A 16,297-nucleotide genomic window follows, 5' to 3' on the forward strand; every position below is an offset into this window, starting at 1 on the left:
CGGCGGGTCTACAGCGCACAGGGCAGCCCGAGTGGTCCCTGTCCCCCCTCCGCCACCCTGTCCCAGCGCCTCACCAGGCCCCGCCGCTGGGCCCTCACCGCCATGGAGGGAGAGGGGGCTGAGGGGAGCTGGTGTCCTGCCTGCAGCCGTGAGGGCAGAGGGGACGGCAGCCCCCCGGGAGCCCCCGCATTAAACCCTCCCGGGACAGGCCACTTCGTGGCTGTAACTGGGGACGTGTCTCGGAGAGGAAAGCCCCGGCGGCTGTGAGCTCCGTGTCATACGCAGGGTGGCTCGTCTGGAGGCCAAAACGGAGCCGGGCAAGAGCCACCCGGCAGCCCTGGGCAGGAGGCCGGGCAGGAACCGGGATGCTCCAGCCCCTGCTGTGCCGGAGCCGGGAGGGAACGGGGATTTGTCTCGGGCAATGAAACTGGGACTTGAGGTTCCAAAGAGCTGCTGCCGCCAGCTGTGGGACCCTCAGACACCGCTTGGGGTGTCTGTGGCAACTCTGGGACCCGCAGACGCTGCTCAGGGTGCCTGTGGGAGCTCTGGGGGTCTCTTTCCCCTTCCCCCCCACTGCTTCCAGCCCCTCCCAGGGCCAGATCAGCTGCCCGCCGGGGGAGCTGCAAGCTGCCTGCCGGCGGTGCCTTGCTTGAGGTCTAGGATGGAGCTAACTCTATACCTTCACACCCTAGGTAAACCACAGCGGTGGCTAATCTGATCAGTGACGTTATGTTTAAGAAGAACAGGCCCTGTTCCCGCTATGGTTTCTCAAGGAGCAGTACAGAGGTCGGATGATGCCCCTCGTTAATGCAGATGTAGCCACAAGTAGGGTTTGGCCTGTTCTTCCCAAAAACGTGGAACCCCAGGACAGCAGAGTCTGGGCAGAGCTGCGGGCTTGGGGCTGCAAAAGATTCACGCAGAGAGCAGCAAGGTTTGTCTCTGACTCTGCTGGCACCCAAGATGTTACCCCACGGGGAGCTCCAGCAGGTTTCCCCCAGGAGACCCCCCCCCGGGGCCTGCAGACCCCGCACACACCCAGGCTGGTGCAGGGCGGGATGGTGGGAGCTGCAGAACTGCTCTTCCCAGCGCCTCCATGAGCTCCCCTTGTGATCTGCAGGAGTTTATTCTTAGTCGGAGGTGCCGGGGCACACGCCAACGATGCGCATCAACTGCTGACTTAGTCAAGCTCTGGCTCTCGGTCGGCTGCTCCGGGAGGATGAGACAGATCCGGGCGCATCCCGACTTGGCCCCTGATCAAAGGCAGGTGCTGACACTGGTTCCGGCTGTTCCTTCCACGCCTGTCCTTGCCTGTGGCAATTAATGTATAGCTTTTTGCCGCATGGGAACTCGGCTCTCAGGAGCAAAAGCAAGGCTCTGGTGAGCTGCTGTAAGGATGGTGCAGCCCCGGAGCTGGTGAAAAGCAATGGCGCTGTCATGGGACCCCCGGGGGCTGTGCACGGGATGAGAGCCCTTGTGGCAAGGCGGTGGCACGGAGATGGGTGGAGGTGGCCCTTTTCCCCCCTGCCTAAATGTGGCGTGGCATGTAACTGTCCTGACACCTGATCAGGGATGAGATTGAGCTAACAAAGCTGACGAGGGAGGACGCCGTCTCCCATCAGTGCATTTCCACCCAGCCCATTTCCTTCACAGTAGACATGGGTGTTCGGCACCCTCCCCATTCTTGCGCTCCGGATCACGTGGAGCAACGAGCAGCTTTGCCAGGGTCACCCCAGGAGGCTGCGGTGATTTTTGCCGCGGTCCCCATGCGCCCGATGAAGGACAGAGCCCCAGCCTCCGGCGCAGTATGTTGGGAAGGTCTTATTCCACCAGAAAACCTGTGCGGAGTGGAAAAACCCCATATCCAGGTGGACCGGCCAGGATGGCGCAGGGCCAGGCAGGGTCCCCAAATCTGCATGGGGCTGTAGGGGCTGCTCAGGACCACCCTGCTGCGTCCCGGCCTGGTGGGAAGGAGGAGGAGAGGGGATGAATTTGACCTGCAGCCCCTGCAGGGCCAGGGCCACCACAGCCATTACCGCGAGGGCTGCAGCCACTCGTGCCCTCCCTCTGTGTCGGCGAGGCGGCGGGGGACAGGGCACGGGGCCACCCAGTCACCCTCATGGGCACACAGTGCCGCTTTGTCCCAGGGCACCCGCGGCAACGGCCCCTCTCGCAGGCAGGCACAATGAAAAATAATTGTAAAAAAGGAACACTGTAAAAACTGGGCGATTTGGGGGGCGGGGGTAAGAGCTGTGTGAGCAAACGCTGAAAGCCACAGGAGTAGGAAACAGATTGTAATCTCCCTAACGAACTGCAGTTAATCAGCGTGAGCAACTGTGAACTGGGGCTTGATGCAGGGCTTGCTACCAGTGCCTATTTCCAGAGGAGACCCTTATGTGCCCGGTGCAACAAAGACCCCAAAGCCACAGGTGAATGGGACTGTATTTAAACTGAAGTGCTTGGAAAAACTAACCCCAGTGTTGGCATGGGTTGGGTTGGTTTTTTTTTTTTTTTGTGCAGGGAGGTTTGCCAGCAGACTTGGCTTTTGTTCTCATTTTTTCGGGGAGCAAATTAGCTGGAGGAGACAGGCCAGGCCAGTGTTACTGAAGAGAGCTGCCACGTCCACCCGCTCCCGGGTTGGGCGGCCCCTGGAAGTCTTTGCTGTCACCTTCTGCGTCCCTTGGACCAGGTCCTGAGCCAGGACTCCTGGAATGGGGAGTCCTGCAGTCCAAGGGCAAAGACCTAAACAAAGCCCAGAGCACTGTTACCTTCCTATACTGGCACTTAATTTATCATATAGAGGTGTTGGCCTCCTAGACATTACCCCTGTGCCAGTCCTGCCACCCAGAGGGGAGTTCATCACCTATGGCCAGTTCACCAGCATCTGTGTCCCTCTTTGCCCTCCACAGACCAACCCCAAATCCACCGGTGGAGCCCCTTTCTGCAGGTGGTGTCTGATTTCTTTTAGCGGGCTCTTTTCTACAGCGGGAATCAAACCCCCGCACTGCTGAGGAGGGAGGTCTGGTGCCTGCAGGACCACAGATGCGCAGGGAAGGAGGTCTGCGGGCCAGCAGCTCCAAAAGCTTCACTGCTTGTTGGTTTCTGCTGTCATCTACGTGACTCCAGTGACAAACAAACACCTTCAGGGAACGCACGTGTTAGTTCAGGACACCCCGGCCTTTCTGCGGGTGCGGCGAGAAGGCACCGCTCTGTCTGCCAAGGCTTCCCTGGCAGCCGCCGTCGCAGGGCCACGGAGCCAGGGACGCAGCGGGCGATGCAGAAGGGGTGCTGGTAGAAACCAAGAGGGAACCGCAGCCTTGGGCAACATGATCCAGACCCACCAGTGGTTCATTTTTCAAGCAGGGTGGAAACCAGAGTCTGGGGAGTTGAGTCCAGGTCCCACACCCGCCTTCTCCCCAACATCTGACCCTCCTGGCACGTGGTGGCTGCAGGCCTTCCCTGAAGAAAATGGGAGCATCTCTGCCTTATATGTAGTCAGCTATAGGCTCTGTGCTGGTCCCCACTTGTCTCCATCCAGAGACGGCCGTATTAACTCTGTCCGCTTGGAGGGATGTGCTGGGTCCCGCAGTTCCCTGCTGGGCTCTGCCACCCTGCCGGGCTAGTTGGTGGGCTCTGTGGCCATGGTGTCCGCATCCGGAGATGGCGGCACGCTGCTGTTCTCACCGTTGCTCACGTTTTCCTTGCTGTTGACCCTCGTGGGGTTGCTGCCTTTATCCTCCACTTTCTGCTTGAGTTTGAGGGAGGAATCTCTCTGGGAGAGGAGGGCTTGGTAGCCAGTGAAGCCTCCTCCACTCACGTTCGTACGTTTGTCTGGGGAGAGACAGAAAAAGAGGATTGTTTACCCGGGGTCCAAACCGATCTTTCAGCTAAGGAAAAGGGTTGTGGGGTCTCTCCATGCCAGAGGTGTTGGGGTATCTTCTCTGAAAGATGGGGGTCCTTCCAGCCCCCAGATGCCCCCAAAGAGGGGAGATGGGTGGGAGACTGTGCTCGTGCCCCAGCGTGGCCGTGCTCAGGAGGGGCAGGGGAGGGTGTGATGGCCGGTCTCCTACCTCCTGGCCCGATGGGGTGCATCAGTCGGTTCATCTGGACGTTCCAGTGCTTGACGTTGGTGCTGGCCTGTCGCAGCTTCCGCTGGGCCGCCTGGGAGGGATGGAGGAGAGGGCTGAGCTGGCTGCCTGGCAACCCCCGGCCCAGGACTGTGGGCAAGAGTTTCCCTTCCTTGAGTAGGCCTGGATTGGAGGCTCCCTCTGAGATGGAGACCCAGCTCACCCTCCTTTAGGTCTTCTGCTCCTCCTCCAGTCCTCCCCCCTCCACACACTCCCATTGTTGACTTTGCTCTGGACACCAGTGCTGTCCCCCCGGGGCAGGACACGCTTGTCCCATCTCAGCCACTGAATCACCCCCTGTTTGCCCATGGCACAGCTCAGAAAACCCCCGAAGCAATACCAGCTTGGTTCCCAAAGCTGCCGTGTCCTCCCCAGTGTGGAGATGACTCAGGGAGGGCTGGGAAGTCCCCTGGGGCTTGCACCGTGAGGGGATGTGGCACCGATACGATGCTCACCATGACGTCTTGGTCCACACGCTGCCTGTTCACTCTCACTTCTTCCAGCTGCTTCTGCGCCTCTTCCAGACACTTGTTCTTGTTCTCCATCTCCTGCTTGAGGACTTGCTTCTCCCGCTGAGTTTTGATGATATATTCCTCTTGCTCCTCCTTCAGCTTCATCAGCTGCTTCAGCTTCTCCTCTTCCTCAGCCAGCAGCCTATCAATGAAGAGCAAGAGGTGAGGACATCCCCCTTCCACTTCATCCACCAGCTTCCCCCATCTCTGCTGGCATACTGGGAAGCCACCAGCACACCCCAGTACCCCGGGGAGCATTGCATTGCCATGGGGGTGTCCCCACACCCAGCTGCTGCCCTGGGAGAGGGGCTGATCGAGGAGGAGCAGGGACGCCCTGGTCCTACCTGGCCTGTGCGTATCTCACGGCCTCCTCGTCCTGCCGTGCTTTCACCTCCTGCTGCAGGGCCTCCTGGAGACGCTCCTGCATGTCCTCCAGCTCCAGGATGCGCTTGCGCTGACGCTCTGCCTCTGCCTCCTTCAGGACCATCTCTGCCTGCATGGAGGCGCGAGCCTGTGGCGGGGAGAGAAGCCATCACCATGAGCAGCTGGCAGAGCCACCGCCGCCCTCCCCGGGACCCCCTCACCCCCACGTCCCTGGGCAGATGGGGCCAGACATCTCCCACACCAGGGAGAGCCCATGGAGGTTGCTCCAAAGCAAGGCGGTTTCCCTGCTCAGGAGACACACCGCGTCATTTGGAGCCAGCGCTGGCTGCAAGGTCAGAAATGGGCTCACTGGCCATCCCGGCACTAGCACTTGCCTCTCACCTGCCTCCCCCCCAGCTTCATCCACCCCGGGGCAGGTTGTCCTCATCTCCTGCTCCCTGGGTATCTCAGGCACAGTGGTGCTGACTCCTCCATCCCTTGTCCCCAGGTCACATACAGTCCCCAGCAGCCCAGAGGTGAGGGGTGGCAGCAGCATTGTTGAGAGAGTGGGACGTGCTCTTAAAAGCTCCTCCAAACCCCCCGGGCTGCCACGGGCAAGGGAAGGGGAGGAAGCACCCCCACCACGAGCGACGCAGCCCTGCAGCAGGACACACCATGAAGATGCACCCACCTGCTCAGCCTCCCGCAGCTGGATCTCCAGCGTCCTCTGCATCTCCTCGTGCTGCTGCCTCCGCCGCTGCTCCTCCTCCTGCAGGAGTATCTCTGCCTGCCGCTGGGCCTCCTTGAGCAGCTCCAGCTCCTGCAGCTTCCTCTCCTTCTCCTCCTGGAGCTGCTTGAGCCGCTGCGTCTCCTCCTCCTTGGCCGCCTTGCGCTGCTCCCGTTGCTCCCGCTGCTCCCGTCGCTTCTGCTTCAGGTCTTTGTGCAGGGACTTCTTGCCCTCAGCCTGCAGGCGGATGGCCGTCTGGATGGCTGGGGAGGGAAGGGGACGGTCAGTGGGGACATTGTGGGGGGCACGGGGAATCTGGGGAGGGGGCACAGGGTGGGCACGGACCTAGTGTCCACTCCTGGCGCTGCCGGGTGTCGGAGGCACTCATCTCGTAGGTGCGGGAGGAGGTCTTCACGCAGAACATGCACCTCTTCCCATCCCGGTCGGGCAGCACCTGCAGGGAGAGGACACAGGATGGTGTTACCCCCCCCATATCCCACCTGATCCCCTCTTTCTTCAGCTATAGGACTTGGCTCTGCCATGCTCATGGATGTGAAATTGTGTATTCTTGGGTTCCCCTTCCTGGGGTCTGAAGGGGATCTCCCAGGTCTCCTGTCCCTGAGCTGAGCATGGCCCGGGCCGTACCTCCACACAGCAGTGTTTGTCCAACGTGATGCTCCCCTTCTTCTCCTTCCGTTCCTCACTCATGTAGTAGGACAGGACACTGGGCTTCAGCATGAACCACCGCTCCGACCAGTTCCTCCTCAGCTGGCCCTTCTTCCAGAGGTAGCCCTGAGCCCGAGAGACACTGGGATCAAAAACAGGGTGGGGGAAGGACTGAGTTTGTGTCCCAGCATGTGTGGGCTCCTTGCCTGTTTGAGCACATCCTCGATGACCTCCTGGTACACCTCCTCTATGGCCATGCTGACGGCCTCCTGCTCGATGCCTCGCAGGAACCTCCCTGAGTTCACCATGTCCAGGAACTGCCAGACCGTCAGCCCTCCCTGGCCCTGCGGCTCCTGGGAGAGGTAGTCATCCAGCTCACAGGAGTTCAGCTCCACGTTCATGGCCGTGCAGATCTTCTTCAGCAGGTACTCCACCTGTGGGGACAGGGAACTCAGCGACGGGGAGAAGTGAGAGCCATCCCCACCCCACTGACCCATTTTGAAGAGCCCAAAACCACATCTTTTTCCTTCCTGGAGGTGCAGGACCCTTATCCCGGCGGTACCACCCTTTGCGATGGTTGATGGTCAATGGCCGAGCTGCTCCAGGCAGCAGGCGGGCTCAGCAGATTGACTTTGGGTTAGAGCTTGACCACTACTGGGAGGTTTTTCCTTTTTACCACAGGGCTGAGATGTTTTTGGCTTGTTGAGTGAGAAAACTCAAGTGCCTGAGGGAGAAGAGCCCAACGCTGCTGTCCTCCACGCCCAACCCACAGGGCGGGTGTCCCAGGCCACGGCCCTGACCTCGGCATCGCTCTTGGTTTCCAACTGACACCGTAAAAACCCTGGGGAAGAGCAGGGGAAGAGGTCCCCATGGAGGAGGTGAGCATCGTTTTGAATAGGTAAATAAATTGCTTTTAGGAAAAGAAAAAGAGCTAAAATGGTTGACATGATGTTGGGAAGAGTTATTTCAGCTCAGGTTTTGCTGCCAGCTCTCCTCTACCCACGGTGTGGGGACCAAGGAAGGTGGGTGACTGCAGAGAGCCCCGCAGAAAGGTGAGACACAGCAGAGTCCCCGTTTTTACATCATCTAAGAGAAGGGCGAGAATCGTCATTTATTTTTTTAAGACTTTTAAATGATTTTATTAGAATTTTATATATTATATAATTAGTTTATTTATATTACCCTATGTTTTACATATTATATAATTAATATATTTTAAAATTATTTTTGGTAGTTTATTTCTTAAGAAATGTAGTTTATTTTTTTCTTTTTTTTTTTTTTCTTTCTTTCTTTCTTTCTTTTTCTTTCAAGCTCAGCCCTGTAAGCAGCGAGAGGATTCAGTTTGTCATGGTCTGGGGAACAGGAAACACCTCTCGCGGGGAGCAGGAAGTGCGGTCGCCCTCCTACGTCTGCGCAGCACTGCGCTTCTTGTCTTTTTTTTTTGCCCCCCCCCCTTTTTTTTTTTTTTTTTTTTTTTTGGCTTTTCTGCTGATCTCAGGAGGTTGATGGTGTCGAAGCAGATGGCAGCTGCTCGCCCAGCCAGAGCTCCTCCTGGTGAGGCCGCTCTCGGCTTCTGAGCTTGTCCCTCCCTGCCCAGATCTGCCCACCTTCTCCTGGGGGTTTGATCTGACCCCTGGAGAAGGGAGAACCTCCCCCTCCAAATGCTGGGTGGAATTTGGAGATTTGGAGATTACCGCCAGAAGCTTTATTGTGCCCGGGTACCTTGCTCTTAACTCTCCAGATGCTGGGCAGAGGGTGAGCGCCTGGTGGCAGTGGGCACGGAGAGGGACAACCGGGTCTCCTCTGCCACTGCCGTCGTGGTGGCACGGGCTGTCAAACAGCACAGGAGACACAGCCGCATCCACCCTGACAGCGATTTCATGGAGAACAACCTCATATTGCACCAGATTTTAAGGGTTTCTCATCGTCTTCTGTTTCTCCCCAGTGAAAATCTGGAGTCCAACACCATGCTCAACTCAACCCTTGGGTGAGACACAAGGGCTGTAGGCAAGGGACCAGCCCCAGGAGGAGATGAGCTGCGGATGCTCCTTGGCTGGGGCTCTGAGAACTGGCACATTCATTTCACAGCAGGCAAAAGGGCTCCTTGGCATAGGCTTGGACCGCGGAAGACCAATATGGACCATCCCACACCTCATCCTCCAAGACATCTATCTATATGTGAGAAGCTTCGGCATTTTGGAGGGGTCCTTCCAGCTGCTCCCAAGTCACCCCCTTCTCCCTGGGCAGCAGGGGTGGCCATGCGGGGGGTGCCCAGGGCAGACAGCCCCCTCCTCCCACCCCTGGCCTCTTCTCTCTCATGCTCTGGAGCACCACATCTTGCAGGATGTGGTGGGACATGCCAGGAAGTGATAGCGGGATGTGTCATCCCCAAACAGGGCTCCGGCTGCGCGCAGAGCCCTGGGAGGACGAGGACGGGGCAGGGGGAGAAGCAGGTCCTACCTCATCTGGCACCATGACAAGAGGGTATTTGTCTTCAGACAGAAAGTTGAAGAGACACCAGAGCTTGAAGGCATCTTGATGGGATACAACGCTATTCCCGTTCCGGTCGGGCTTGTAATTCTTCTTCGCTGTCAGGGTCCAGCAGAGTTCGTCAAAGTTTTCTTTGACAAAAGCACCTTCCTCCACCTACAGGCAGGAGCCAGGGGGTGAGCGTGGGTCTGCGGGGCTACGGAGGGGTTTCTGGGGGCAAGTGCTGGAGGGGAGACACAGTCACACCTGAAATCCCCTGTCCCTGCTGGTGAGAAGCACGGGGTGACTGATACGTGGGACCCACACCTAGAGTGTAAGCGGGCACTGACCGTGATGCCAGACTACATGTCCCCGGCACAGGTCCCTTACGCAGGCCAGCGAGGCATCCCAGCTGGTAGAGAAGATGCTATGGGACCACTGCATCACTTGGGCACCGCGGCATGGCCACGGTGGCTCAGCCATGTCTTGCCGGGCTTTGAAGCACCATCAGGAACCCCATGGTGAAGCACATGCAGCACCGCGTGGTGCTTTCCCAATGCCCCCATGGCTTCGGGTCGCTCTCGTTATCCCATTTGACCACAAAGAGGAACCGGGGCTCAGCAGAGGGAAGTGATGGCCCACAGGCAGGCGGCAGTGGAGGCAGGAGTGATGCCTCTCATCGACGTCAGCACGCTGCCCATCCATGAGCTTCTGCGACCGCCTGCCCGGCGTCGTGAGCTGCTTCACATGGCAATTTTGGGGTGGCGCGGGACCAAAGGAGCCTGGCCACATCTGGCCGCTCCGTCCCAGCTGCGAGAGCCCCGCGCTGCTGGCACAAGGGCGAACCGCAGCCCGCAGTGGCAGAGCTGGAGAAAAACCTTTGGGTGGCGGAAAGCTGAAAGCTCCTCTTACTAGGAAAACCCACTTCCCCTTCTCAGGCCCTGGGATTTTATTAGCCATGGCGAAATCAGAAGAAGGGGGTTTAAAGGCCATCTCCCAAAGAACCACAGGGGAAACTGGAAGGGTTTTGGGGAGATTGGGCTGGGCTGACCTTGGGCAGCTGGAGAAACCTGGGCAGAGGTTGCTGGGGAAGGCTGTGCCCTCGCTCCCTGCAGACCAGATCCCTGCAGCCGAGATCAGCATCCCTGGATCAGGATGGGAATGGCAGGGACCAGCACTGGGACCGGCAAGGGGACGGGCAGGGGAGGGGAAGGGTTACTGCACCCAGCTCCAGGCCCTCCCCCTTCTTTTGAGCACAGAGTGGAAGAAAGTTGTCAGTCATTTTTCCTCTCCTGGAGGAAGCGAGTACCGAGTACCCAGCCGCAACGTCTCGCTGCGCCAGACAAAGGTGCCTTTGAGCCCCACGGAAAAAAAGGAGAAAGCCCCTGCCCACCCCAACCTCTGCCCCTGCCCCGGCACCTCCTCCCTCTCCTCCTCTTTGCCAAATGAGGTCACACCTCAAATTTGAACAGGGGTGGAGAGGAAAAAGGGGCTGTTTTCTCCCTCTGGGCCCTTTAGGAAACGCAGGCAGAGATACACCTCCATCCAGAGCCCTGATGGAAAGGGCTGACTTCATCCTTGCCACGGAGATGTTGAGTATTAAACATTTCTCACTCGTTTTGGCGTTTACCTGAGAGCTCCCCAACTCCCTGTATCCTTTTTCCACCCATGGGATCTCCAGGAGCAGAGGGGAGCGGAGCTGTGGGGCTGCCAGGGGATGCGGGAGCAGCCCAGGGACCGCGATGTCCCCAACCGATGTCCCCAACTCACCTTATCCAGGATGTACTTGTTGAGGTAGGGCATGTAGCCCTGGCTGGACACCGGCCCGTCGTCGTCATCGCGGAAATGCTCTTCCAGCGCCACGGGATCGTGGGGGATGCACAGCACCGTGTACAGGTTGTGAGACAGCACCTGGCCCAGCACGAGGGACAGGGAGAAGGTGAACCACCTCCAACCGCATCCCAGCCCGTCCCCACGCTGCCACCCCCCAAGCCGGGGACCACCGTGTCCTGCCCAGCATCCCTCCCTCGCAGCGACCAGGCGTGATTTCGGTTTGGCAGAGGGACAGGGGAATATTCCCAAACGTAAACCTTAGAGAACCGTTTAGAAACAGGCAAAAATTGAGGGTTTTTCCACATTCGCTTCTTTTGCTTTCTTGGCATATGGGGAATATATATATTTTTTTTTTTAAGAAAAAGGGCTGTTTCAAACATTACAGGGCAAACAGGACATGCTTTGATCTAGAAAAGACGATAAGCCACCTCAAGCCACCCTGTTTGGCAGCTGCCCTCAGCGATTTCTTGAAAGCGTTAACTAACGACGGCGCCCAGCCTGGCAGCGGCTGCTTTCTGCCAGTGGGGCACAGAGAACCGCCAAGATGAAAATAAGAAAAGATTTATGAGGAACAAAGAAAAGGTTTTGTCTGGAATGGAAGCGGACAAGGGGGATCTGGAGACACACCATCTCCAGAAGCAGTCTGTGAATGTCACCAACCAGTTTTTGTTCAAATCCCCCCCCAAAACAAAGCATGTTTTGAAGCTCCTGAATTTCCCATGTGCTGGAAAGCCCACGCCGATGCCGGGCCAGCGGCCAGAGCCTGGAGCAAGGCTGGCCAGGAGCACCACCGGCGTCTCCGGCTCCCGATGCCGGGCAGGAGCTTGTCTCCTTGTCTTGACCTTCCAGCAAGCAGGAGATGGTTAAACGAGCGTCCCAAACTGCTGCTGTCCCATCACACCAGGGTTTGCAAAGACAGTTTGTAGGGTTTGCAGCTGCAGCTTTGCCAAGGTTTCATGAGAGGGGCTGGAGGAGATGGGGTGCAGCATCCCCGCTCCTGCTCCGGCTCCTCTCTGTGCAGGGCTGGAAATTTCCTCCCAGCAGGAGAGGAGCCGCCGGAGGCCACGCTGCAGCTGGAGACGGTTCTTGCTCAACCAGATTTTCCTTCTCTTTTTCACCCTCTGGACTGATGTTATCGGCAGGGCTCCACCCTGTGCTGTAGCCCCCAGCGCTGCTGCTGCGGCTGCACCTTTTTGCCTTTTTTTGGGGTTCGGTGCAGCACCAGGGTCCGCGCAGGGGTGGGGAGGGATGGAAACACCCTGGGCATCCTCTGGGATGGCTAAAAATCCATCAGGATGGATTGAAAGTTTGGGAATCGCATCCCATTCCCCGTTTCCAAGTGGGCCCTCGTCCCCATCGCTCACATCTCCTCTCACAGCGCCCCAAAAAGCCCTGGGAGGTCTCGCGTGTGGCCCCAGCCGTGGCCGGCACCCCGAGCCCCTCCGTCCACCCTGGCACGCTGCGAACCGCGGTCCCTGCGCTCGCTGGGGAGGTCACCTCCAAAATGAAAGTGGGGCAGGGTGGGGAGGAAAGCCCCGGCCAGGCCAATGTGGGGTGTGTGGGGAGGAAAGCCCCGGCCAGGCCAATGTGGGGTGTGTGGGGCCAGGGCTGCCCCAACCCCAAGGAGAGGTGGGAAACCCCTCCCCGGGCTCTGAAAGGAGGGACAGGAGGGGAAAATAACAGGGGGGAGAAGGGAAGGGATGCTCTGAGAGCGGTTTGGTGACACAACCTTTCCCCTGCAGCGTGCAGGGGATGGCTGGGGTGGGGGTGGGGTCTGCCCAACACCCCCGGGCACCCCAAATCCCTCCCAGCACCAGCCCTGGTGGTGTTCCCCACCTTCTCCCCAGCAATCCTGCCCCCCGCTCCCACCCCTCCGCAGCCACTGCCGACAGCAGCCGGAGCCGGGGGTGGAATATTTAACGCTTCTGGAGAATGGCAGCCCCTTTTCTTCTCCCCTGTGGGAGACGCCGGGGGCAATGCCAGGGCTGGGGGTGACCTTTTGGGCTGGAGCCTGGCTCCCTGCATTCAGCACAAACCCCTCTGGTGGGTGGGAGCAGGGGGACTGGGGCTCCTGCACCCTGCTGGGAGCATCGGTGCTGCCTCAGTTTCCCCATGTGCAAGCAGAACGGCCCTGCTGAGAAAACCAAAGCCTCCCCGGAGCTGGGGGTGCAGGGAGTCCTCTCCCAGGGGACCCCCAGCACCAGGAGCCTTTGCCAGTGGCGAGGGTCCCTTTAGCTGCCCATTTTCTGCAGCGAGGAGGACACGGACGTCCCATCAGCCAGGACCCCTGGGCCCAAGCCCAACCCCGGGACCATCAGCTCCCATCCTCGGGGAAGGCTTTCCCCCCTGCTTGAACGGATGAGCTGTTCTCATACCAGTTACTGGCCAAACTGGGACAACCGGCCTGTGCCAAGAGCCTTTTGTGCACGAAACAAGCAGAGGAGCTTCCAGTCCAAGGCAGGCGCCTCCCTCCTGCCCCTGGGGGGGTCCATAAACTGCCTGTGCTGTGCTAACGCAGCCCCCCCAAGGCACCCGTTATACCCAGAGACCCACACAAGTTACGGGCTCCGTCTCCAAAAGGAGCAAGAGCCACCTCGCCTGCCATTTGCACCTTGAGACTGCAACCTCATGCAGTGGGTGGGGGATCCCTGAGCCCCCCGACACGCATTTAAACGGCTTGCCTGTGCCCCCGCCGCCTCCTCTCCGCTCCCCAAGGGGTTTGCTGTAGCGCGCAGCCTCTGGAGATGGAGCTCCGCTCGGCAAACTGCTCCTGTCCCTCTTTAACAGGGAGAGGAGCGGAGCAGCGGTGCTGAAAAACACCAAGGGGTGCCTGCGGGACCCAAAACCCGCATCCCACCAGCATCCGCGGAGACGGCGAGAAGCTCCCCCAGCTCGGCCAGGGAGGATGCGAGGGCGGGGAGAGGATAAACCCTTATCCAAGAGCGGGGCTGGGGGGTGCCCGCGCTGGGAACTGAACTACCCGACATCTCTCGATGCGCAGCAACGCAACCACAAGACTGTCTTTCCTTCCTGTGCAGATACACACCTACACTCACCCGTCCGTACGCAGGCGCTTGCTTGCATAGGAGTGTCCATGCAAAGAACGCAACTGCTGAACCCCATGGCTCCCCACAGCTTCGCCATACCCCCTTTGAAACGCTCCTGAATTTACCGCTGGGACCAGAGGTCGGCGGCATTAAGCTGCTCCTTTGCCAGCAAAATCCCACCCCAGCTCCTGGGGCTGCTTTTCTTTCCGTCGGTGCAAATGCCGGGAACGCCGACATTTCTCCCACCCTTATTCAAGACCCTTCTTGCAGCAACACGCCTGGGAGAGGGAGCAGAGCCCAGCCCGGGAGGAAATTTGAAGAAGCCACGGGCACCACGGCTTTAACACGGTATTGCTCAAACCTGCCAGGCCACGGATTTCTTCTGCACCGAACCTAGGAGCAGAAACGCCGCCGATGGCTCGCGTAGGCTGGGGCAAAGTGCTCGGCATCAACGGGGGGATGGAAACGAGCTCGCCCCGGCCTCGGGGATGGTGGAAAGTTATCCAGAGTTGAGCTTTGTCATGCAACGGTGCAGCCTGACCCGCCGCCATCCCGCTGAAGGCGGGTGGAAAAACAGCAAGGGGCGAATCTCCCTTCCCCTCTGAAGTGTCACCATGGAGCAAAGCCACTGCGGAGACGCCATCCCCAACGTCCCTGCCGACCCCGTACGAGGGTTTGCAGCTCCCCCAGCCCCCCCTGCACTAACTCTCTAGGAAATTGCCGTTAAAATTAGGGTCTCTGTGGCCCCAGCATCGTCGCCAGCGATAAAGATCTTGCAAGCGAAGCGCTGCACGTGTTCACGCCGGCAGTTTAGGGGCCGGGGCTGGGCTCAGCACCCGGAGCCTGGGTGCAGGGGATGCTGTCAGGGGGCACAGCTGCCCCCGGGGATTAGCAAGGGGAATTAGGCTCTAGCCTACTTTAGGATTTTCTTTAATTCCTTCAGATATTTCTACAGTTTTAAGCAGGCGAGCGTGGCTCTCAGGGCACACGAGTTTCTGGGGAGCAGCTGGAGGAGGAGCCCGGCTCCCGCTGCTTCTCCTCCAGATCCCTGCAAACAAAACGCTTAATTTTGGGGCAAAATACGCCTCCCCCTGCCAAGCCCAGCACCTTCCCTGCAGTCTGTCCCGGGGAAAGCCCTGTAAAGCAGAGGGAACAGAGGAAAAGACGTTTCTTTGCAGCGTTTCACAACTCATCTTGTGCACTGGCAGCGGCTGCCAAGTCCTGACGCAACATCTCCCCGGGTTTTGCATGTTTCTAGCTCAGGTCTTTCCCCTGCATCGCAGCCCCCTGCTCCAACTGGCATTTCCAACCCCTGCGCCAGCTTGAAAAACCACAACAGGCCATTTACACGGCAAGGAAAAAAAAGAAAAGGGAGTCCCATCGTTTGCAAAAGGGAAAAAAAAAAAAAAAAAAAAGAAATCAATTCATGATTGTCAAAGCCAAGGTGCAACCTGACGGATTCGACCAGACCCCGACCCAGCGGCGGACAAAAAGGGTTTTAAAGCCACGATGGTTCTCAGGAAGGGCCGAATGCGGGAGCCCTCTGCAAAGCTGCAAAGGGGGTGAGGGAAAGGGGAAAGCAGAGATTTTTGGAAAGCCCTGTGTTATTTCTGGCCAGACCACTGAGGAGTTTTAGTTCAAAAATGGTCTGCCTCTACCTACCGCCCCGCTGGCTGAACAGGAAGCAGAGACGCGGGTGCTCTGGCAAGCAAGAAAATATAAACCGAGTTTGGGCTGTTAGTGGGCCATAAAAAGCATAAGAAACTGAAAACAACTAAAAATTAGACTTCTCCTCATTTCACCTGGAAAATACATTTGAGCATTAATTCCCCCCACCTCTTTTTTTAAAGGGAGATGAGGCAGAGCTGAAGAACTTCACCAAAACAACCATGGAGGCAACAGCAAGGTCCTGTTAATCTGAATATTTAACAATTCCTCCATGGAGAGCCAGGGGGGACGCGGAGCATCCCTTGCCCCACTCTGCCCCTCGCAGCCCACCCACCAGCCCTGCGCCGGGGCCGTCCCAGCTCCCCCCGCACTGCCCCGAGGACTCACTTTGAGCTGGGATTTGGAGACCTTGCCGCTCTTCTCCACGTCCAGGGCGGTGAAGGCGTACCAGATGGACTTCAGCAGCTCCGCTCGCAGGTCCATGGCTACAGGCGGCGGCGACGGCAGAGGCGGCTCTGTCGAGGCCGAGGATCCGGTTCCAGGAAACCGCCTGCCTCGACAGCCTTGGGCGTGAAGCTGGAGCGCCATCTGCTTGGGCGCGCCCCGGAGAAGCCCACGGGCCACATCTCGCCCCCACGGTCCCCTAGACGCAGGTCTTTCCCCCCCCACACACTCCACGGACAGATCCCCAGGGACAGACTCTCCAGCAGCCCAAGGGAAGCACCAGCCAGGGCTGACGGAGCACACAGGGATTCGTAACCCTTTGCTCGCTCAGCCTAGAGATCAAAAGCTTTCTCGGCGTTCGCGTTTTGTGAGAGAAATCCCCTCCCTGACTCAAACAGCAGCTTCCTCTTCTGTGATTTAAATGAAGAGCTTCCCCTGGCAGAG

The 16,297-nt window shown here is 58.6% G+C and overlaps 1 protein-coding gene across 1 annotated transcript; it reads right to left on the bottom strand.

The window, feature by feature from the left end:
- Positions 1-2,251: 2,251 nt before the first annotated feature.
- On the bottom strand, positions 2,252-16,238 carry DEF6 (DEF6 guanine nucleotide exchange factor). The gene is made up of 11 exons (XM_063356790.1): positions 15,797-16,238; positions 10,632-10,772; positions 8,853-9,038; positions 6,599-6,826; positions 6,372-6,518; positions 6,072-6,180; positions 5,691-5,989; positions 4,981-5,147; positions 4,580-4,778; positions 4,068-4,158; positions 2,252-3,828 (listed from the first exon to the last, which is right to left on the bottom strand). The coding sequence occupies exons 1-11, from the start codon at positions 15,995-15,997 to the stop codon at positions 3,617-3,619; spliced, it is 1,980 nt and encodes a 659-aa protein (XP_063212860.1). The 5' UTR covers positions 15,998-16,238; the 3' UTR covers positions 2,252-3,616.
- Between the last annotated feature and the right edge of the window lie 59 nt (positions 16,239-16,297).

The sequence above is a fragment of the Chroicocephalus ridibundus genome, chromosome 20 (genome assembly GCF_963924245.1).
Source record: "Chroicocephalus ridibundus chromosome 20, bChrRid1.1, whole genome shotgun sequence".
In the NCBI taxonomy this organism is placed as follows: domain Eukaryota; kingdom Metazoa; phylum Chordata; class Aves; order Charadriiformes; family Laridae; genus Chroicocephalus; species Chroicocephalus ridibundus.